Raw genomic sequence first — 25,163 nt, 5'->3', positions numbered from 1 at the left:
AGATGGCTACGTTTGAAAGAGATTAAAAGAAAACCACGGCTTTAAGAGAAAATCACGCCTGCCTTGCTCTTCCCCCAATCCTGTTGTTGCGCTTCCAGGAGCTAAGTCATGGCTTGGCTTAGCATTACATGTGAACCCAGGCTTGTGATTTGTCTCCCCTAAATAGAGCATGAGTGGTACGTCAAGAACCTTGTCCTCCAGGCTATTTAACATCCACATAAAGCTGCTGGGAGCTGTCATCAGGTGTGTGTGACCAATATGCAGATGACACCCAGCTCTAGCTCTCTCTTCCACCCTGCTTGATTACAAAATGGGGTGCTTCAAAGTTGGAATCAGACTTCATAATTATGATTGGACTACATTTTATTGCATTTTCAAGGTGGCATCCTCATGAATAAATTGTGCCAATAGTGGTTTCCCACCTTCAAATATAGTGGACATTGTGGTTTAAATGCCTATATTTTTAGGAAGCTGGACAACTCAGGATGGCGTGAACGTCCCAAAAGACAATGGCTACACTGGATAGTTATGCTACCACAAGCACTTTTGGCTCAGCAACAGAACTTCCCTTCCCTCTCCTTTCCCCCCGAGCCCCCAGTTTGTCCCCCAAATCTGCTTTAGAGTGTTTGGGGAAACCCCTGAACATATTTAAGGGGTGCATGGGGGTACAAAGGGAGAGGTAAGTTCCAATCCACAGCAAAAAGTGCTCGCAATAGGGGAACTGGTGATTTGGAAACTGCCTATTACTTCCTATTAGACCTAGCTCTAGAGTTGATGAAACCCTGGCTTAAGTCTAGGGGTCTAAGGGGTCTAACCATCTTGCCTGGAATATGAGAACATAAGAAGAGCCTGCTGTATCAGGCCAATGGCCCACCCATCAAGAAAGGCAGCCTAGGAACTGGTAGGGCCTGCTACCACTACCAAGAGAACAAGCAGATACAAGGGCCTGCTACCCTGCTACCAAGAGAACAAGCAACAGGAAATCATTTTTGTGGGTGACACAATGACAGAAAATCACAGTTGCAATATGCTTCATATTAACCGTTTTGTCTGTCTAACTCAAATGTGGTAATCGTGCATAGTCGGATGAAGTAGTGCGTGATTGATTTCCTCCCTATCAATGGAGGTGCATTTTTGTTGCTTTCCCCCCTTCCTTGTCTGTTCATAGTGGATACATCCACCATGCAGTAGAGCACTGGGATTCACCTGGCTGTTCTTCAGAATGGCTTGTTTATTGATTTCCATTTCTAAGCCACTTAATATTTTTAAAATCCCTAAGCTGTGTACATTATCCATTAAAACAGAAAGGTAAAGGTAAAGGTAAAGGACCCTGGATGGTTAAGTCCAGTCAAAGGCGACTATGGGGTGTGGCGCTCATCTGATTTGAGGCCAAGGGTGCCGGCATTTGTCCACAGACAGCTTTCTAGGTTCTTGTGGCCATAAACCGCTACTAGCGCATGGAGGACTGTGATGAGTGCCAGAGCCCACGGAAATGCTGTTTAACTTCCCGCTGCAGCGGTACCTATTTATCTACTTGCACTGGTATGCTTCTGAACTGATAGGTTGTGGCAGAAGCCTGGCCAGAGCAATGGGAGCTCACCCCATCGTGCAGATTCGAACTGCCAACCTTCCAATTGGCCACCCCAAAAGGCTCAGTGGTTTAGACCACAGCGCCACCCTAAATACACCCTAAAGCCAATAAAAAGATATCAGAGTTAATAAACCAGGTATTCACACACATAAATCAGGGTCCAATCTTATGGATCAGAGAAAGCCTTGTTGATTTGGTTACTTTATCTACTTGCTCCACTGTAATTTCACTTCTATCATGGTTACCCAGAAGCAGGGAGCCATCTAAGTGGTTACAGCAGAAAAAAATTACATGGATGAGGATTCTGTAATTCCACGTTTTATAAAAGTAAAAAATGAATTTGGCTTTACAGGTGAAAATACTGAATGAACAGGAGGCGACAAAAATACTTACAATTCGAACGAGCCAGCATAAGGTACAAGTAGATGTTGAATAATGAGTGTTATAATGATAAGGTGGAGTCTGGTCATCTTCCCATGTCTCATAGCGCTCTGCATAAAAGACTGCTCTCTTTGGATTCAAAGCACCGATGGGCTGCAAAGAGAATACATATACATCACTATATGAACAGCTGGAGAATGCTTTGGAAATCTATATCACACTTTTAGTTTGCATTCTTTAACAAGGATTCACCATATATGACATTCAGCAGCCCAAATGTTGATAATTCATACTACAATTTGTTCAGACTGCTTGAGAAGGAGTGGGAATTTTATTTCAGAGGCTTGAGTTACTAAACACGTGACTGCTTTAAAAACCAAAAAAAATGTATATGGCATAAGTCTGCAAAAGTTCAAGACCATTTCAAACAGGGTGGGGGCGGGGGGGTAGTTTCCCAGTGAATTTAACAATATATTCTGGAAATATACATCTAAACCTACATTTCAGATGCTTTCAAACCAAAGTAATGTTACTCTTGTCATTCACCGTAATGACACAGCTAATGAAATGTGACTTCTGTTCAGGCAGGGTACTTTGTAATGCGCATTTCATGATGAAAAGATTTTACACAGAAGGCCTTGTGGTGTTTGGTGATCTTAAGCAGAAATTCTTGAATATGTACACAGTATGAAAAGACAGCAGCCACTTCCAAAGACGGCCAGTTTTCACATAAAGAAACGTTCTCAAGAGGGAAAGGGGGCAGTAGACCCCCCCCCTTTACTTGCCTATTTGTGCTAAACAGGAAAGGCCCAATTCTAATTCTTCCTATAGCTATTGCTGCAGTGATATACTATATAAGGCAAAGAGTGGAAGATTCCCTCCATCACAAGAAGCTCAATTCAAGTCACCAAACTTTTATTTTCTTTTTGCTTCTCTCGCAATTCCTCCATGTTTTCTCCCAAAGGGAACAACCAAATACGCAACTCTACTCACGTGCTTTTCCTTTTCCTTTGCTAGAGTCATCTTACCACTTTAGCAATCTGAGTGTCATAGGAGGAGGCTCTTAATAAAAAGCTAAGAAATTAAGTGGGAAGTGATGGATCTAACCTGCCCCGGGCACACTCAGAGTCCCACCAGCTGCTCATCTCCTTTTCTGCACATGGACCTGTCTCTTTGCTCTCAGACAAGGAGATCCTAGGAGATCCTAGGATCCAGTGGTCCCTCAGTTGGCTTTCCCCGGAACTTAGGATTCCTCCCTAACTTACAAGTCAAATGAATACGAATAAAAAATATATTTCAAAGGGCCCATAATACATCTCAGGTACACTACAAGTGGGGACGCGGGTGGCGCTGTGGGTTAAACCACTGAGCCTAGGGTTTGCCGATCAGAAGGTCGGCGGTTCGAATCCCCGCGACGGGGTGAGCTCCCGTTGCTCGGTCCCTGCTCCTGCCAACCTAGCAGTTCGAAAGCACGTCAAAGTGCAAGTAGATAAATAGGTACCGCTCCGGCGGGAAGGTAAACGGTGTTTCTGTGCGCTGCTCTGGTTCACCAGAAGCGGCTTGGTCATGCTGGCCACATGACCCGGAAGCTGTACGCCGGCTCCCTCGGCCAATAAAGTGAGATGAGCACCGCAACCCCAAAGTTGGCCACAACTGGACCTAATGGTCAGGGGTCCCTTTTCCTTTACCTTACACTACAAGTGGACACCTCCAGAGCGTTACAAATTGCAGACCCAGGCGTCATGCGCCTCTATGAAGTGCCAGAGCTACTGATGCAGATGCACCCTGGCCAATCACTGCCATAGCCACTGGACTTGGATCAGGCCTGATGCCAGCTGGCTGGGAGAGCAGCTTGGGATCCAGCAGATCCTAGGCCAGATCCATCCCATCCTGTACTCGTGAGGTCCCATTTGGAGGATCTGCTGCTCTGCTCTGCCGGAAGGGATACTACAAGAGCACTGAAGGAGAAGGTCTGAGTCACTTGCAAGGCTGAACTGATAGAAGAAACAAGCTGAGGGGTTCCTCCACTCAGTCCAAACCCGATTCCCAGCCCAGCAGTAGTGTTTCATAATCAAATATAAAATAGCCATTATACTTTGGTATAGATATTTTTTTCCTTTTATCATTTTTACACAATAATTGCTTTCTCATATTTTAAATATGTGTGCCTCTTCTTACTATGTTTAGCTCAGAACCATAAATGTGTTTTATAGTGCAAACTCCATGTTGGGCTGCATGGTGACTTATTCATGCCTTAAGTTCATAGTAGCAATGTGTGTATATCCCCCAACCTAAATCAAGGTGAATACTACAAAAATAGAGAAATAAAACATATTGACAATAGAGAATGAATCAAATGTTTATTCCTTAATTCCAGATTCTTTTGAGGTAGCTATCTGTTAAATAAATAATTTTTTTTAAAAAGAATAGAATTGCCTACCATTTTATAGGGGTTCTACCTTGTGGATAATTATAGCTTAAGTCAATGTTGTACCAAGATTTTGGCGTCGCTAAACATTTTGATTGTTTAATACTTTGCTTTGTCAAGGGTATGCTAACAGCTTTCTCATGTGTGTAAAATATTTTAGTAATCCCTCAGGATCTAGCTTATCTGATGCAGATTGCACTGCAAGACCTCACAAAACATTCATGAAAGGAAAGCATGACCCATTTCTTAATCTTTTCCAGGCATCTTCCCAACTACTGGAACAACAATAAAATAAATATTTACATTTTTTATTTTACTCAGGTTTCATAGGCTACTCAACCTTTTCGGTCTTTTATAGTTCAGTATGGGGTACGGTAAAGGCAGGCCAGAATTATTTGGGTTGTTTGCACAAGGTATCTTCAGTAAAAATATTTGCTTAAATAATTATTTAGTGTAGAAATAATAAATTGGCCTTCCTACTGATATGACAAGGCGCAAGATAGGTATGAAATGGTGTGATAAGATTTTGCAGTTTTCGATATAGCTGCCAGAACAGCTGCTGAATTTGGAATAATATCGTTTGAAAGAACAAACTAACATTTTATTTAAATATGTTTGTGATTAGTCTTAACAGGAAAGGAATGCTGTCTAGTGATCACAGCAGGGATCGGAATCATGAGAGTAGAGGTTCACTCCTGGCTTTGATGGCACGTAGCCTTGCACACAAAAAAATACTAGCATGTTTCCCTCTGTTTCATGACCTCTACAAAAAAAGATACAAGTTCTGGGTATGAACTTGTTTTCACTGCTGTTTTTAACTGCTGCCTTTTATTGTGATAGGCCTTAGTCCAGTGTTTCCCAAAGTACTTCCCCCATGGACCACTTGAAAATTGCCAAGGATCTTGGCAGACCACCTCTTCTGCATACTGTAGCAATTGTAATGTGCTATGCTAGATGCTGTATAATTTTATTCTATTTTATTTGGCTTCTTGTATTTATTTTATATTGTGTTTTGTTGCATTCCATAGAATTCACACTGCAATACAATGAACTATAATGTGAGAATTAAAGGAAGCAATAAAAATACAATTAAAAAAAATCATTATGACTATTCAATGCGATGGATGTGCCGCTCCCTAACTTCAACCTCTAATCTACAGACCACCTAAATGAAGCTTGTGGACCACTGGTGGTCCACAGACCACAGTCTGGGAACCCTGCTTTGGTTGGTTTTATTGTACTGGGAAATTGCCCTGGGATACATTTTGACTAGAAAGCAGAAGAGACATGTCCTAAATAAATAAAATTAAAATGAACACATAAAGTACTTATAGACAAGTATTGTGAAATCTAATGTCACGTCAGAAATGTCGGGAACGAGGCCGAATACCCTCACTGAAGTACTGAAACTGCCTTGGTCGCGCTGGTTGATGATCTCCGGCGGGCTAGGGACAAAGGTGAGAGCTTTTTCCTAGTTCTGCTGGATCTCTCAGCGGCCTTTGACACCATCGACCATAACATCCTTCTGGACCGTCTAGAGGGGCTGGGAGCTGGGGGCACTGTTATACAGTGGTTTCGCTCCTTCCTCCTGGGCCGTGTTCAGAAAGTGGTGGTGGGGGATGAGTGTTCAGACCCTTGGGCCCTCACTTGTGGGGTACCTCAGGGTTCCGTCCTCTTCCCCATGCTTTTTAACATCTATATGAAGCCGCTGGGAGAGATCATCAGGGGGTTTGGACTGGGTGTTCATCAGTATGCAGATGACACCCAGCTCTACCTCTCCTTTAAATCAGAACCAGTGAAGGCGGTGAAGGTCCTGTGTGAGTGCCTGGAGGCGGTTGGAGGTTGGATGGCGGCTAACAGATTGAGGTTGAATCCTGACAAGACAGAAGTACTGTTTTTGGGGGACAGGAGGCAGGCAGGTGTGGAGGATTCCCTGGTCCTGAATGGGGTAACTGTGCCCCTGAAGGATCAGGTGCGCAGCCTGGGAGTCATTTTGGACTCACAGCTGTCCATGGAGGCACAGGTTAACTCTGTGTCCAGGGCAGCTGTCTACCAGCTCCACCTGGTACGCAGGCTAAGACCCTACCTCCCCGCGGACTGTCTCGCCAGAGTGGTGCATGCTCTGGTTATCTCACGCTTGGACTACTGCAACGCGCTCTACGTGGGGCTACCTTTGAAGGTGACCTGGAAATTGCAATTAATCCAGAATGCGGCAGCTAGACTGGTGACTGGGAGTGGCCGCTGGGACCACATAACACCGGTTCTGAGAGATCTGCACTGGCTCCCAGTACGTTTCCGAGCACGATTCAAAGTGTTGGTGCTGACCTTTAAAGCCCTAAACGGCCTCGGTCCTGTATACCTGAAGGAGCATCTCCACCCCCATCGTTCAGCCCGGACACTGAGATCCAGCGCCGAGGGCCTTCTGGCAGTTCCCTCATTGCGAGAAGTGAGGCTACAGGGAACCAGACAGAGGGCCTTCTCGGTAGTGGCACCCGCCCTGTGGAACGCCCTCCCATCAGATGTCAAAGAGATAAAGAATTACCTGGAATTCAAAAGACATCTTAAGGCAGCCCTGTTCAGGGAAGTTTTTAATATGTAATGCTGTACTGTTTTTAACACTGATTGGGAGCCGCCCAGAGTGGCTGGGGAAACTCAGCCAGATGGGCGGGGTATAAATAATAAATTATTATTATTATTATTCAAAGATGAATGTTAGATTTAGAACTACTGTGGATTGCTATTTATTATTAATTGTTTTCATTATTAAATTTATTACCTGCCCTTCGCCAGCAGGTGCCAGGACACATTACAACAATAACTAACTAACTAACTAACTAACTAACTAACTAACTGGAATAGGAATAGGAATAGGAATAGGAATAGGAATAGGAATAGGAATAGGAATAGGAATAGGAATAGAGTGCTTGTCCCTTGTCCTCACTGTTGTTTATTATGACATTGGAAATATTGCTTCAGAATATGAGAAACAGGGAAATCAGAGGTATTGGGGTGGGATGTAGCGTCTATAAATTAAGGGCATTTGCTGCTGATGTGCTGTTGATATTAGAACAACCTTTGGAGAGTGTTCCCAAAGCCTTAGAAGAAATTAAAAGGTTTGGAGAAGTGGCGGGTTTCAAAATACATCCAGATTAAACCAAAATGTTGGTTAAAAACATGGATGAGCAGCAGAAATATTTTTCAGAAAGGATTTCTGGTTTAAAAATAGGCAAAAAAGTTAAGTATTTGGGAATTTGACTGACAGTAAGAAATCTTAACCTTTTTGAAAATAATTATATTAAATTGTGGAAAGAGGTTAAGAAAGAGTTGGAGATATGGGGGAGAATGAAACTCTCCGTTAGGTAGAATCTTGGCCATTAAAATGAATTTACTGCCTACAATGCTGTTTTTATTCCAATCAATTCCAATTGTAAACAATTTAAGCTGCTTCAAAGAATGGAAAAATATATTTCTAAATTTATCTGGCAGGGAAGAAAGCCAAGAAATAAATATAAAATTATGATAGATGCAAAAGAAAGAGGAGCTTTGCTCTGCCAGATTTGCAAATGTATTGTGAGGCAGCCTGTTTGTGTCAGTTAAAAGACAGGATTGCATTGGACAATATAGAAATCTTAGAGGGTCATGGCTTAAAATTTGGTTGGCATGCATGTCTCTGCTATGGGAAGGCTAAAATTCCATTGAAGCAATTACAATTAAGAGAGATAATATGGACAGACAATGGGTGACTTACAGGGAATTGCTGAATTTTACCGGGATGGGGGGGGACGGGACCCAAACGGAAATCAATGGAAAGCTTAAGAAGTCAAGTTACTGACTGTTTGCAATATCACCAGTTACACAACATATTAGATAGAAAGAATGGATTTCTGGACGAAAGCTCACAATTTGAAAAAGAACTCTTACAAAATAAGGATAAACTTTTGCCTAAAATGTATTATTTCCTACTAGAATGGGAAACAAAGTTCGAGCTTGTTAAGTAATCTTATGGGGTCATTCAAATGTATTCAAGTAAGCGTAGGGTCTCCCAGTTTAGTTGCTCACATTTCCCCTTAGTGACAGGCACAGTAGAGAATGCACAGAGGCTTACCCCTGAGCAATGTCTAAACAGGAACACAGTATGATTTCTTTTTTCTATAGAAGCAATTCTTATGACTCTTCTTCATTAAGGAGAGGTTCAATTTTTATTATTATTATCTAGAACTGTGATTTGCCATTACTTATTGTGATAACAATATAATGGTGAGACCGTTCAGATGTTCTCCATGTGTAGAAGCTATGCATGGATAACGGGACAGTGTGACTGTCTTGCTAGCCCCACCTGGTACTGGCCCTGCCCTCTGGACATCCATGAATAGGCATCCTAAGAATCAGGAAACTGCATACGCTCGGCCAATTAAAAATGGCTGCTAACACTGGAGAAGTTGATGTTTCCTGTAATGGTTGTAAGGGGTTACTTGTGCGTAAATTGCCTTCAGTTCAATTAGATCGTTTGCTCGACTTGGTTTAGGGTTAGAGCTCACCCTCCGTGACCTGTTAGTCACTTGCAGAATCCGTCAATGGGCGTTTCTTGAATCTCTTCCAGCATAAAAGCTGTTTGACCCCAAGTCTCCTCCTATGTTCTCTGCGCGGAACACGTCTGCGCAAGTAAGGGGAAGGCAGGGGCGTGCCAGCACTCTCTCCGCTAGTTTCGTTTGAAGGGTCTTGGAGCCCTGACACCGCCTCCTCCATCTCCCTATCCTCTCTATTGGTGTCACGCTGAAATCCTTCCCCTCTGCTGGTTCCTTCCCCGGCATCGCTCTGGTGCCCTGCCTCCGTTTCTCCCTTTGATGTCAGTTCCCTGACACTTCCCCTCCCCACAATGTTTCCAGAAGAATGTAGCACCATGACATAATATGCTTCTGCAGTGGCACTGTGGGTTTGCCTCCAGAGAGCCCAGGAAGTGCCAAATCTGTTTTAAAATATGCTTTATAAGCTGAGGGAACGAGAAGGGGAGAGGGGAACCTCTGCCGCTGGCTTTGTAAGTCTCCTCCACAAGGTTTAAAGACACTGTCGCTGAAAATGTAGTGTTTCTTCCCGCCCCCTAAAATATTCATTCAGGACCTGATTATTCACCGTAGGCAAAGTGTTTCTAAAACATAATGCTATTAGACTAAGAGAGTGTTACTTCTTACAAATTATAGGTTCCAGGCATTGTGGAGTCATTTTGTAATTTATCTACCATACTGCAATTAACAATGATTGCTGAAACTAGAGCTGTCAGCTGCTCCCCCCCCAAAAAAATCTTCCTACTGATATGACACCAGACGATTACTGTTATTTACTTCCTGAAATTCCATTTGCCCAGACTCTTTAGTCTTCTGCAGAGAAATACAGAAAACACTGCATAGATGTACTTGTTTACCATTTCGCTGGCCAATTTATTGTAGGATCAGTTGATCCCACTACGTGGTTCCTCAAAGTCAGCATTCTGCTACCAACAGGGGCAAGTAGATGCCTAAAGGCACTCATTGGGAAGGGAAGAAGACTGCCTTCATAGAATCTTAGAGAGTTGGAAGGAACCCAAGGGTCATCTAGTCCAATCCCCTGCAACATTCTGCTGTTGAATGTTCCCAGCATCTTGTATTTTGAGAAATACTGCTTCTGTACACCTATAATTTCCTTTTGTAGAGGTCAGTTAGCATCTCTGTTTGGGGACTGCCACTTGCTTGATTCCTTTCAGAATGGAATCTCATGCAAAAAGGGTAGCAGGAGATTTCCTCACTTTAGAATCAGCAACTTAACATTTTCAAATCTAGCTCATATCTTTTGTCACTGAAATACTGTCCAAAGCAATCACCATTAGATAGATAGATAGATAGATAGATAGATAGATAGATAGATAGATACAGTGGTACCTCGGGTTACATATGCTTCAGGTTACATACGCTTCAGGTTACAGACTCCGCTAATCCAGAAATAGTACCTCGGGTTAAGAACTTTGCTTCAGGGTGAGAACAGAAATTGTGCTCCGGTGGTGCGGCAGCAGCAGGAGGCCCCATTAGCTAAAGTGGTGCTTCAGGTTAAGAACAGTTTCAGGTTAAGAACGGACCTCCAGAACAAATTAAGTATTTAACCTAAGCTCAACATCAAAAAAACGAAGATCATGGCTACTGGTCCCATCACCTCCTGGCAAATAGAAGGGGAAGAAATGGAGGCAGTGAGAGATTTTACTTTCTTGGGCTCCATGATCACTGCAGATGGTGACAGCAGCCACGAAATTAAAAGACGCCTGCTTCTTGGGAGAAGGGCAATGACAGGCCTAGACAGCATCTTGAGAAGTAGAGACATCACCTTGCCAACAAAGGTCCGTATAGTTAAAGCTATGGTTTTCCCAGTAGTGATGTATGGAAGTGAGAGCTGGACCATAAAGAAGGCTGATCGCCGAAGAATTGATGCTTTTGAATTATGGTGCTGGAGGAGACTCTTGAGAGTCCCATGGACTGCAAGAAGATCAAACCTCTCCATTCTGAAGGAAATCAGCCCTGAGTGCTCACTGGAAGGACAGATTGTGAAGCTGAGGCTCCAGTACTTTGGCCACCTCATGAGAAGAGAAGACTCCCTGGAGAAGACCCTGATGCTGGGAAAGATGGAGGGCACAAGGAGAAGGGGACGACAGAGGACGAGATGGTTGGACAGTGTTTTCGAGGTTACCAGCATGAGTCTGACCAAGCTGCGGGGGGCAGTGGAGGACAGGAGTGCCTGGCGTTCTCTTGTCCATGGGGTCACGAAGAGTCGGACACGACTAAACGACTAAACAACAACAACAACCACTGTATGTGTGTGTGTGTGTGTGTGTGTGTGTGTGTATGGTACTTAGACAGAATTTCTGCTTAGTTCCCAATTAAGAACAAAAGCTCATTTAAAATAAAACGCTTCAGCATCGCTGCAGCCAGTCTGTTGCCTGATCAAAAACATTTGCTTATATTAAGAACTGCTTGCTTGGAAAAACTCACACTTCCATGCATTCAGCTGTGTTATTACATTTATAAACCTTAAGGCGGTATCACTTCCTTCTCTTTAAAGCAGCACAGTAATTTAAGAAAGTGGTTATGCTTATCTTCTGCCAGTCAAGCACTTTGTGCATTAACAAAATATAATTTTTCCCTTCGGCAGATGGGTGTGTGTGATGTACTTCACATATGTCAATATTAGTAGTCCTCCCCAGTAGGTGATGGAGTTACTTTATTTAGCAGAGTGCATGACTGGAAGTAAAAGGGGAAAAAAACCCATTTACACTTTAATGAGTAGCGACAATGCAGCATGTCAAAGTCATGTACTCATTGCACTTTAGGAATCGGCATTATACAATTTTGCACAGGAAAACCACATTAAAGTACCACTCTTAAAGGAAATCTAGCATACCATAAAGGTTGCAAAAATACTCCTTGTATGAATGCCTAGTGGCATTTTGTACAGGAAGGTCCAATCAAGGTGAAAAGAAGCAGATCACCTGATGGTTTGTTAGTGCAGAGATAATATATGTATCTATGACAGTCTCTTTCATTAGCTTTTCAACTTGTCAAACAATAAATGCAACCTTTGACCTCGTGTATGTCTTGAATAAAGCTTGAGAAGCCTGAAATATCTCACTGGTAGAACACCTTGATCGATATTTTGGCTAACTTTTTAAACTTTCAATTAAAATACATAATTAAATATGAAGGAAGGAACTATGACAAATGCTGCATTGTAAAGAAAATACAGTACAGTAATTGTTCGCTAAAACACTGTTGGTTAAAGTGGGCAATTGGATATATTGAACAAAAAACAGAAGCCACATTTTATAGCTGTCAATTTTGGGCTTTTCTTTACAGAAACAGTGAAATGCCTTGTATATTGTCCTGATTTCTAGGTCCTTAATGTTCCAAAGCACTATTCCCGGGGCTGTTTTGACTAATTATAGAAATAATTACCTACTTTGAAAGTACATTTATAGGTCACTTCCTAGGAAAAAAAGAGGGAAGGAAATTCCTTATTTTAGGGCAAAAGTGCACAAAAAAGAATACGTATGCGCATGTCTGTGTATTCTAAATGTTTTCTTTTAAGCATTTCTAAACCACTTAATAGAAAAAAATCCTAGCATCGTACAGAAATACAATATATAAAACCCAGTAAAACAGTGTTATAAAAACAGATAAAAAGAGGAATTCAGTAATAACAAGTCCAATCTTAAATTGACAAGGCAGATGACTGGATATTTGTTGGGTTTTAACGAATTACTCCTTTAAACTAAACTTCAAAAATTGCCAAGAACTGTGAAAGCATTTAGCAGTCGCCTTATTCACAGCTGTGCTTTTTAGCCCAAACAGAGAGATGAAATTGACAACTAGTAGGCAAAATGCACATTCCTCTTTATACAAAACTAGAATGCACTTAAGAGTACATAACTAAACATCTCTGTTCAGTTCAATGGAGCTTTACTCCCAGATAAGTGTATATAGGATTGCAGCCTGTTTTGAAGTGTCTGTTTTAAAACATGATTTAAATTAAGCTGCAGCCATTTAACAAATAATTGCCAATTAATTCAGTACTAGCAATAGTCTATTGAAGTGTATTAGTCTAGATCCAAAGAACTGGATCCCAAGGGTACTTTAAACTTCAATTTTTTGTCTCTTGAATTGCAGTCCTTCATGCTACATTGTCACCAACTGGGATGTTCCAAGGTGGGGGGGGGGGCGGTCTGCCCCAGATGCCATTTCAAAGGAGGGGTGACAAAATGCCGACCCCCCAATCGGCAGCACCTCCCGGGGTGCGTGCCACACCCCCTGTGGACGGCACACCACGCTCCCTGGCATGCGCGCCATGCCCCCTCGGACGCATGCCAGTTGCTCCACCTCTGTCACCAACAGGGATCCCCTCCCCCCGCGCCCAAGGCTCCTGGCCCTGTAGGAGTAGAAGGGATTTCCATTCCAATTTTGGTGGGGGACTGAAGCCTTTTCCCTTCTTGCAGTGAGCATCTGGCTCCCTAAACACTGCTACACATACATCTATTTTGGATCCAACTTGACTTTGAGATTGGGTGTGGTGTGGTAAGTAAAATTCCAATGGTGCACCCAGCCACAAGTAATTTTCTGGAAGATGACCAATAATATGATAATAACTTCTGCTTTCGTATAGTATTGTTTAATTCCCAAAGTACAACACATAGCATCGCATCGTAAACTAGGCCAGAATCATTATACCCATACAGGGATTAAGGACTAAAGCAAATGAGTGGCTAAAATGAGGTTTGAATTGGGGATTTTCTGGTGCACAACTCATATTTGTAGCTATACACTTTCACCAGCTCCTTTTTAAACGCAACGTAAGAGTTGCAATGCATTTAGGCATGCTTTAAGCCTATTGAAATTCATGAGCATAAATGGACTTTGATTATGTTTGCAGTATTTTAAGAATGGTTATCACTAGAACAGAAACATTCATAGCTCTATATAGCAATGACAACTACATCTCTTGGCACTTTTACACGTGCTTCTCCTTGCATGTGCTCTGTGCCATGTAATGGCATTTACACATCTCTGATAGGTGCACATTTGCGACAGTTTCTTCTAGCCAGCAGTTTGCTAGATATTGGACAGGACTTTAGCAGCAGCACAAATCATTCTGGGTACCTTTAAAATTGGCTGAAGCTGATGTCATCAGTACTAGTATCATGACATAGTATCACACTTGAGATATTTTAATAGAATCAGCCTGTTCTATTGCAGTGAGAGTTTATCTTCACAGAGATATACGTATGTATGTAAATTAAGGTTACCAGATGTCCCCGTTTCCTGGGGACAGTTCCCAGATTTACAAATCAGTCCCCTGACAAAATCCATCCCCATCAACTGAAGTTGAAAAGTTGAAAAGTGAAAAGTATTCATTGGAAAAAAAAACTGGTAATCTTAATGTAAATGTATATGGGCGTGGGGTTTTGTTTTGTTTTGTGTGATACACACAAACACACATATACACACTGTCACTTTCTCTCTCTTTCTGCCATAAGCTAACAAGATGGGAAATTACGGTAAATTCTAACTTAAGGTCACAGTGCAAATGAAACAATACAAATCATGAGGATAATACAATGAATAGTACAATCCTACTGTACTACTGTAATTTATTTCACTGATAATTACTCCCTAGTTAAATGTACACAGGAGAGAAGCCTAAACAGAGCAACAACACACCAACATAAACAAAATCAAAAGCTGCAGAGGAAGGGAAATAAATATTTTCTGAAACTTTTTAAAAACATAAATTGAGCAGGCTTGTTGGATCTTGCTGGTGAGAGAATACCGTAGCACAGAGTGATCCTCAAAAAGCCCTGTTCCTGGTAGACTACAATCCCATAGCAGATAGTGATGGCATAATGAAATTAAGTCTCAGATGGGGAAAATATATTAAACTTCATTCAAAAATTATTAAAACAATAGGAAACTTTATCTGCCTTCTATATGATAGACTATTTGGTACAGTAGATGTGCTGCAGATGTAGCAACCATAACTTCATTTACAACATATCTTAGGTTATTTTTTCATAAAGGATATTAATTTAAGCAAAAGTTTTACATGTACAAGAAGCAACTACCAAAATGCAGAACTGTTTGGGACCTTTCAGTGAACTCAGGTTCTTATAAACAGCAACAACTATTTAGGAAATATAGGGAGTTAAATGTTCTGGTGGACCACATTCCTCCAAAGGAACAGCACATTACACGAAGTATTCTTGGACACCTGCAAACATGCCAATTCAGTGAGTCAAAGCTGACTCACACATTACCAAACTTTCTATTTCCTCTTACACCTATCCACTTTTACTTGGTTGCCATCCAATTTTCAGGTTTGGCAAGTCTCATTAGCTTATGAAAACTTATGAAACCATAATCAGAAATACAGTTAGGGAACCAAATTAATTTATCTGTTTTTATAAGAAGGATTCTATTTCCCTCTATCCCTAACAGGTTATGAATTAATTTCTATTTGTTTTTGTGTGGTCTAGGAAAGCACATGAAAAGTGTGCTTCTCTACGCAGTTGGGTCTAATGAAAAAATTCCTTATGGATCCTTTATAACTTTTTCACATTGAACTTAATGCAACTGTGATAGTTGACTTGATAGAAATCTCAGGGTCATAGCTTGAAGCCCTACATTGGGAGAAAGATTCCTGTGTTGTAGGGATTGGCCTAGATGACTTCATGATCCCATCCAACTCTTCAAGTCTATGATTCTTTGAATATTCACACTAAGTGATTACTGCTATGAGCAATTTTGCTTAATGATAGTGTGTCTTGTGTTGATGACACTGTTGTCGTCATTTAAAAGGTACAAAAAGAATATGCATTCTCAAAATCTATTGTTTGGTTCACCTCAGCCCAATGTTTTAAAATAATTGATTAAACTCAAGTGCAGGCCATTAAAACTTGCTGAAAATCTTGCTCCAAAGACTGAAATCCACCACTTAACACCAATATCCTTTCCTTGTCTTTGGGAATCTTACATAGGCCTCCCTAAGCAATTACAAACAGGTGTAATGGGTTTTGGGGCACCATCTTCTTTAAAAACATACATGCTGCTTGAAACATACATGCTTGCTTTCATTGTGGACCTAAATAATAGAGATCCTGCCACAGATCCTCTCATGTTACCATCCATTTGTCTTGGGAGACCCTGGAGGAGTGTGCCTTGGGGAGCAAAGTCGAACCGTTGGAAAATTACAGTGTATGCTGTGGTTGTGGAGACCGATACAGGAGAGGCACATCCCCTTACATAGTAACAAGTAATGCTACTTTTTCTCCAAGAAGGGTGCTTTTTCCTTTCATAAAAATAATTCCGACAAACAAGTAGCTGGAACATACCTTTGAAAGATCTCTGAAGTTTCCTGGCAAGGTTAGATCCAACTCCTCCGATTCATAATTTGTTAATACCCATGGAAATACAGGGTATTGGTTTAGATCATTATATGTACGTCCTGAAAATGGTGGAGGGAAACGTGGAAGATATGGAATGGTTATTAAACAGGACAACTGAACAACTGATAAAAAACAGAATACACCAATCAAAGATTTTTCTTCACATCCATGTAATATCACATTCTGAATTTCACCTATTTTGAGAAAAATAGCTACACAAAACAATGGGTCAGTGTGTCTGGCTGCTAACCAGAAGGTTGGTGGTTCAAGTCCACCCAGGGACAGCTGTGGGAAAGATTCCTGCATTGCAGGGGGATGGACTAGATGACCCTCAGAATCCCTTCCAACTAAACAAATCCATGATTCTATGAAAATTATAGCATAAGCAGGCTACCATTTACATGTATTTTATTTGCACCCAAGTTCTTTTCATGTAGAATAAACATGCATTGGGGGATGTAGCATCACAGCGGTACACACAGTATACATGTGTAAACTTTCTCTCCTCAAGCAGGAATCCTGACCCTGGGGTACCTGGTTGTGCAAAGAAAGAACCTACACACAACAAATTACAGTCATACCTCGGGTTACAGCCGCTTCAGGTTGTGTTTTTTCAGGTTGCAGACCGCCAAAACCTGGAAGTACTGGAACGGGTTACTTCCGGGTGTCGGCAGTCTCGCATGCGCAGAAGCGCTAAATCACACTTTGCGCATGTGCAGAAGCGCCGAATCGCAACCCGCGCGTGCACAGATGCGGGTTGCGAATGCTGCGGGTTGGGAACGTGCATCCCGCATGGATCACATTCGCGACCCAAGCGTCCACTGTATATACATGTAAGCTCTGTGCAAAAGATCCAATGGATACGTGGAGATCAGGATGAGGCCACTCCCTCCTCCCTCAACAGCCATTCGCTCTACCCTGTTTGGTCACTTGCAAAGGACTTGAATACAAATCTCAGAAACAACACCCTAAAACTTGTGAGCATCTCCAAGCTTAAGGCAGCTCACAACCCCTGTTTTGTAGCCTGTGATGTATATTAGACGCTGGCACACCCTTTTCTCAATCCTAAAGGTAAAGGTACCCCTGCCCGTACGGGCCAGTCGTGACCAACTCTAGGGTTGCGCGCTCATCTCGCTCAAGAGGGCGGGAGCCAGCGCTGTCCGCAGACACTTCCGGGTCACGTGGCCAGCGTGACGAAGCTGCAACTGGTGAGCCAGCACCAGTGCCGCACACGGAAACGGTACCTATTTATCTACTTGCACTTAGGGCTGCTTTCGAACTGCTAGGTGGGCAGGAGCTGGGACCGAACAACGGGAGCTCACCCCGCCGCGGGGATTTGAACCGCCGACCTTACGATCAGCAAGTCCTAGGCACTGAGGTTTTACCCACAGCGCCACCCGCGTCCCTTTTTCTCAACCCTAGGGAGGCATAAAATCAGACCTTTTCTTTGCAAGGTAAGCTTAACGAATTGCAGGTTCTACAACCTTGCATTCTTCAGCAGCACCTCACACATTTAGGCAATGCAAACGTTTTAGCACTCTTGATATGATGTAGCTCAAATGTGCTGGCTGGATCAATCTGCAATAAACTCTGCCAGCAGAAGAAACCGTTGGAGAGCCCATGTTCAGTACCAGCACACAGACAACGGAATCTGTACAGCTTACTTTGTGTGTGCATCTGTTGGGGGAAAGGAACTTGCTTACTCTGTGAGACATCAGGCATTGCAGTTGCCTGCTCCACAGCACTAAGCCAACCAGGAGAGGCTTTAAAAGGAATTTGTTTTTTCCCATGCAGTTCTTAGTTGTTTGTACATAAGACTTTTCATAGATTTATTCCTTATCCAAATAATGAATTGCAGAAATGCAAGCCTCTATTGGTGTATGTTTTACCTTTACTGAAGGAGCAGATTTTCCTTCAACTAGGCTTATAGAGATTAATGTTAAAGGCTGAATATTAAATATTGCAAGCCTATGACACTAATCTACTTGAACAATAAAAACTGAGGCACAGAAAATGAGATCTCAGAAATACTGGAATATGTTTCTTCATTAAAAATAACTTTTTAATTAAACCATCCAATTTAATGTTTTTATATGGCACTTCAGTCTTGGAGGTAAAGTGATGTAGAGACAGCTGACAAAGAAATTATAACTGCAATTCCTTGGTGAAAATGTTAATGACAGCAAAATATTGTTTAATTAGATGATTGCAGCATCTGGATTAACACTCTTTAAAAGCGATGTTCCTGTGCTTGTCTACTTCTTCACACTTTACAGACATTTTGTCATCTCTAGGTCATTAGGAAAGAATTTTTAATGGTTTTTCTAGATGCAAGCAGTTCAAGTTACATCTAATTAGATGACAATAATAAGCCCAACACATGCAGTAGCTAAATATATACATAATTAACCAGTAAGGGCTTGTACATCACAGAGTAAAAAAGTGGAAAATGCTAAATGGAGAGGGAAGAAGTAGGGCTGAATTTGTTACCTGAATATGTCAATTTTCTACTAACATGTTAAAAATACTTTCCATCTGAAATAAAGAGAATATTGCTCACCCTTTTTAGTGTATGATTTTCAGCTAACTATATGTGTGAATATTAATTTTTACTAATTAGAGCCTTAACATTTTATATGTTTTAGTTAAGAAATACTTTCCACTTCTTATAGAATATCATTTACAACCAAGTCTGCATGCTCTTCTTCCTCATTCATTATTTTCTGTTGTGACATATGAGGTATATTATTTTTTATTTTATCTATATCTATATCTATATCTATATCTATATCTATATCTATATCTATATCTATATCTATATCTATATCTATATCTATATCTATATCTGAAGCATGATTAATCTGCTACCTAAAAACAGATGCAAGCATTGCAGTGAAACATAATTCTGGCTGCTAGACTGAACCATCTGACTCTTCCATCTTTTCCAGTGGAAGGATGTTTTATTAATATTATAATAATTAAAGTGAGAGTGTACTGCTTGCAGTTCTGTTATTTTTAATTGCTTATTACATATAGCATCTTTCATTTTCTAGTGAGAAAAGTGGTGCTGAATCAGTAAAAGTAGTGATTTCTCCTTCTCCTCTCTATAAATCAGGGGATTCCTGAGAATTGTGCAGAGTCAGAATTTTATAAATAATTCTGACTCTGCTCAATCCTCCAAGAATTCCCAGTCAGGAAGTCCTACGTCTACAAAATGAAGACAAAAGCCAGGGGCAGGCAGAGTATAAAACTTAGACTGACTGATAAGCAGCAGAGTGCCATGTTTACCTTTGGAAAAAGAAAAAGAAACCACACAGTGCTGTAAACATGATGAAATATGTCCAGTGACAAGAGGGGCAGAGAAGAGGTGAAGACCTTGGGAGCAGAACGAAGTAGAGAGAAAGCAACTGGGTATGCTTGTCAAAAGAAGAGCTCAGACTCCAGACAACCATTTTGACTGCAAACTACAGATACAGTTATGGAAGCGATGAGACGTTCGCCTTACTTTTAGCAACTTCCTTGCTGGTTTGTTATTATTATTATTTTATTAGTGAATAGATTTTGCAGTTCTTTGATTGATTTAGAGCATTATTTTAAAATGGATGAGATTAGTATATGAGGAACGTCTGCAAATCCATTAAGATTAACTAGAGTGCAATCCTATTCTTATTTAGGCAGAAGCAAGCCCACAATGGGGCTTACTCCCACTTAAATATGTATAGGATTGCAGCCTAAGTCCCCCTAAACTCAGTGGCACTTACTTCTGAGTAGACATATACAGGATTACACTGTAAATCTCCTAAAGCTCTAATCTGTAAATGTATTATTATATTCCTATTCTGCTTTGTGAACAGATTAAGAAAGACTCATGTAGTGAATCTCATTTATGCATCAATAACTTCTATTGAGCTCACTGAATACAGATTTGGATCTAGTCCCTAACCATTATTACCATCCATGACAGCTATGTTACTTACTCCTTTATCATCAAAACTTTATTTGATGAGGACTGTAACTGCATCAAGCAAGGTGCTTATCTCCCTCAAACAAATGGATAGGCAAAAGGAAGGAAGAAGGACTAGCTATCAGTAAATGTAACACATTTTTGTTTTTAAAGGTATCCACAGAAAATCCAAAATCCATGTCAAGCTAGTTAGCTTAATGTGTATGGGTAAACTGGTGGAAAGCATGAATGAAGGAAAATATAAATCATACAGAAAATAAGTCTTGCATAAGATGAAACAACATGGTTTCTGCATATACAAGTCCCATCTCTCTCTGTTCTTTGAGAATGTTAAGCATGTGGATAGGAGTGTATATTAGAGATGGATGGTTTAGCCTATTTCATGTGTTTATTCATAAATTTGTTCAGTCCAATTTCTGCATTAATCAGTGGATTTTTAAAATTTAAATACCTGTATGAAAATTCATATATACATACATATTTTGTCTCAATGCACTCATTTCCAAATGCATTTGATCCTAAAATACATACTTTTAAATTGATGTCAGTGTGTGTCTTCATTCAAAAACTGTATCATTAAATTTAGAGGTGTAATATCTGAAGAATTACATTCTGATCCGTATATAATTCTAACAGGTGCAAATTAGGTTAGTTCACTTAAATATACAAACCAAGCAAAATTATCCTCCATCCCTAATGTTTACTTGGATTTTCAAAAAGCTTTCAACAAAGTCCCTCTCCAAGGCACTTAAGTAAACGTAGCAGTCATGGGATAAAAGGGCAGGTCTTCTTAGACATCAGTAATTGGTTAAAGAACAGTAAGCAAAGATTTAAGATGCAATGGACAATTCTCACAGTGAAGGGATGTAGGAAGAAGTGTGGTCCCCAAGGACCAGCGTTTTTAACTTGTTTGTAAGTGGCATAGAGGAGGCGGTGTCAACCTTTTTGGGCCCATGGGCCCATTTGCAAACCAGATAAACTATTGTGGCCACCACAACCTATTATATTGCCTACAATATAATGCATCTTTCAAGTTTATTTTCAGCAGGGGGAGGGGACTGTTGGGCACCAGGAAACAACCCGTCCTAGAGCTAGGATGAGCAAGAGGGCAATTCAGTGTAAGTGTAAATTGATGCACAATGGTGCAAAAATCCTAATTTCACATATATATTGACAGATTCTGAGCTGATGGTGACTGGTCAGGAAAAGATCTCAATGAAAACACTGTGCATGACAACTTGTGTATGACAAAAGGGATTTAAAACTTGCTAATATCACAATATCTGTATAAAAATATTTAACGCAACATATTTGGAATACTGTGAACAATTTTGTTTGCCAGATCTCAGAAAGGATATTACAGAACTGAAAATGGTAACCAATTCTGATGAGAGGAATAAAGCAACTCCTTTATGCAGAAACTGTTGGGGCTTTTTAGTTTGGGGGGGGGCAGACAAGAAAGGAGTTAAAATTATGCATGATGTGCAGAAAGCGAATAGAGAGACCATTGATAGGGTCATCCAATGAGCGATTCTGGACAGAAAAAGTAAGTACTTCTTCACACAGAACTTAATAAATGTATTAAATTTGCTATGGCAATGGCCATCAACTTAGATGGTTTTAAAGGGGTACTGGACAAATTCATGGAGGATAAAGTCTTCAATGGCTACTAGCAACAATAGCCATATACTGCCTCCAGGGCTGGAGTCGCTATGCCTCTGAATGCCAGTTGCTGGGAAGCAACTATCGGAGAGGGCTATTGTCTTAAGCTCTTCAGCTTATGTGCTTCCAACAGAAACATGGTTGGTCACTCTGGGAACAGAATGCTGGACGAGATGGGCCTCTGGTCTACTCCAACATGGTTCTTACGCCTGTACGGCTAAGGCAACGCAGTGGGTTCAATAAAAGACGACCCAAGATGTCTCTGTTCATTTATTTAGGCAAGGGAAAACTCGAAAATGAAATGGTTGCTGCTAAGTGAGTTCTTACATCTCAAAGCAGGTGGAAAAGAGACAAAAAACTAATAATAGAAAAATCTTGATAAAGGGAAATCTACAATAATACTAGGCTACCAAATGGGATTGCTATCAGGATTCTTGAACTAATTTATGTGAATTTTTTTGAGCACTCTAAGTGCTATATAAATGCTAAATATTATCATTAAAGTATTTATAGCATACTAGCTTAAGAAAGTTAATGTCATTGCATAATGATCCACTATTATGGTAGGTTATTCTAACATCTAAAATTCATTAAATGGGATTTATGGCTCTACATAGTATTGAATTATTACTGTAATAAATCCCATGCTACAGACTAACAAATTAATCATACTGAGTCATTTTCAAAGTGAAATGTATCTGGTCTGCATGGTTTTGCCTGGCCCAGGCCTAAGCATGACTTACTAACCATATATTTATAGAATATGATACAAAATAAATACCAACATGTTTGCACATTTTTCGTGTGTGTGTATTCCTTCGGCTCCTACCTAAGGCTCAATGGACATTCAGCTGAATTTCATTCCGCCTGAGAAAATTTACCTGTGGCAAGATTTGTATTATTTTTGGATGCTGTGATGTTGATATATTAATGGTACAACAACCATGCTGTTGTATGTTAACAGTAAATCCTTGTATATCATTTTATATTTCAAGCCAGCATGCATTAATTAGTTTCAAGTGCTAGTGAAATCCACCTCTCATTAAGTGATGTAGAAAGGTTTTGAATCGTGGGCCTAAATGTTAAAGATCAGTTCTCATGCATTCCAGTTCAAGGTGCTAAAAAAGGGAAGATGCCGCAATTTAATCATAACACCACCTAGGTGACATCTGTACTAGGCAGGATACTACTGTTATTTTGCTGTCTAGTTGCTGTTGCTAAGAATGACGAAGTAGCGAAATTATATTTTCCCATTATTATTTCCAGACACACACTGGCAATGGTTTGTTGACTCTAATAAAGCTTCAGACAAAGCTGTCAGCAGAGGAAATGGCAGAAGGAGAGCAAAGAACAACCACCACCACAATAAATAAATTTGAAGTCTGGGTGATAGGTTGTGCATTTTTCGATAAAATTTAATGTGAGTTTTTCAGAATCTATCATACAGCCACAGCTAAATTCCAGATAGATAAGTGTATTCTATCAAGTCACGGTGCTCAAGAAGTTGACAAATATAAACATATTATGAAGGATTAAAGAGACAAAAGACTTACCTGCTATAGTATTGAGAAACATCAAATACTCAAAGTTTGAAATCTCCCTTCGTTGCCAACGCTGAGTCATATTGGAAGATTTATACAGTTGACGGGGAGTGGCCAGAGAAATTCGTCTAGGAATTAAATTTAAAGAACACATTCTAATAGTTGTTTCTATATTGCAAACTTACTAGCATTTTATAACTCAGAATTATGTATTCTTTTTCACACCATTGTTGAAAAAGACTTAGTTGTTATTAGAACATATAGAATACATGTTAACAGGAACACTAGATGTAAAGACTGGATTCACAATCCAATCCAATATAATTATAGTAGTACTTTCACGACTCTTTTAAAATTTAATTGAACTTGTATGAGAGTAGCTGTGCAGAACTGCAATCAGACAATGGACTGGATGAGAGCCAACAAACTGAAGCTCAATCCAGGTAAAGCTGAGGCACTGCTAGTGGGTGGTTCCCTACACTAGTTTACCTGCTTTTGATGGGGTTATACTTCATTTGAAGAGGTGAGTATGTGGTCTGGGGGATACTTCTGGATCCATTGCTGTCACTTGGGGCTCAGGTGGCCTCAGTGGTATAGAATGCCTTCCATCAGCTGCACCCCTTGTCTGGACAAGGATAGCCTGTGCCGTCTGTGCTCTGGTAATTCTAGGCTAGATTATTGCAACATGCTATATGTTGGGTTGCCTGTCAGGATGGTTCAGAACCTTGAGTTGTTGCAGAATTTGGCAGCCAGGTAGCTCACGGGGGCAAGATGGTTTGAGCATATTTCACCGATCCTGGCCCAACTACATTGGCTGCCAATTAGTTACTGCACACAGTTCAAAGGGCTGGTATTAAATGCCTCAGGATCACAACACTTAAAAAACCACCTTTCTCCATATGAACCTACTTGGATCATCATCTGAGGCCTTTCTTGGTGTGCCTCCTTTAAGAGAGGTCTGGATTGTGACAACACGAGAATGGGTCTTTTCTGTGATAACTTCCTCCTTGTGGAATGCTCTCTGCAGGGAAGCTTGCCTGGCACATTCATATATTTAGGCGCCAGGAGAAAACATTTCTCTTTTACCAGGCCTTTGGCTGTGTGGCCTTTAAATGGGTTTTTTTTTGGGGGGGGGAGGTTACTGGTTTTTATTGTTCTTGTTCTTGTTTTTCTTGTGTATTTTGTGTTCTCATTTTCTATTTTTATGTTGTGATCTTCGGATGAAGGGTGGTATACAAACTTAAATAAATAGTCGTAGTAGTTCCTGATTAAAATCTCACTTGTACCATGAATTCACTCAGTGGTCTTAAACAAGCCCCTCTCTTTCAGCTTTATTGGTCTCATCTGCTGGATGGGGATCATATTAACTAACCTTATAGACTTATTATAAGGACTGTTATATATTTGGTGTAAAAGAACTATACCCGCAGAAATCATATATGCAGTATAATTAACTTTGTATGATACAGAATGGTGGAGTAGAAAAATTTGTTCCACTTGCATTTTGGAAATGTTGGAATATTTTATTTCACTCACAGTATTAGTACAATCTACTTATTTTTGGCATTACTTGGATGCTTTAAGGGCTTTTATTTTTGGATGCTACCTTCTGATTTGACAGAATAAGATGCAAAACAAATCTCTTC

The 25,163-nt window shown here is 40.6% G+C and overlaps 1 protein-coding gene across 3 annotated transcripts in view; it reads right to left on the bottom strand.

The window, feature by feature from the left end:
* The window catches only part of NBEA (neurobeachin), a 357,769-nt gene that overhangs the window by 63,571 nt on the left and 269,035 nt on the right, over window positions 1-25,163 (bottom strand). For all 3 annotated transcript variants that reach the window (XM_079973311.1, XM_079973312.1, XM_079973310.1), the window contains 3 exons: window positions 23,530-23,645; window positions 16,297-16,409; window positions 1,985-2,125 (listed from right to left, as the gene is read on the bottom strand). In XM_079973311.1, the coding sequence (XP_079829437.1) occupies window positions 1,985-2,125; window positions 16,297-16,409; window positions 23,530-23,645 (370 nt within the window). The remainder of the gene's footprint in view (window positions 1-1,984; window positions 2,126-16,296; window positions 16,410-23,529; window positions 23,646-25,163) is intronic.

The sequence above is a fragment of the Podarcis cretensis genome (assembly GCF_951804945.1).
Source record: "Podarcis cretensis genome assembly, chromosome: 4".
Taxonomy (NCBI): Eukaryota; Metazoa; Chordata; class Lepidosauria; order Squamata; family Lacertidae; genus Podarcis; species Podarcis cretensis.
Note: the sequence above shows the minus strand (reverse complement) of the source record. Positions and strands in the feature narration are given on the sequence as shown.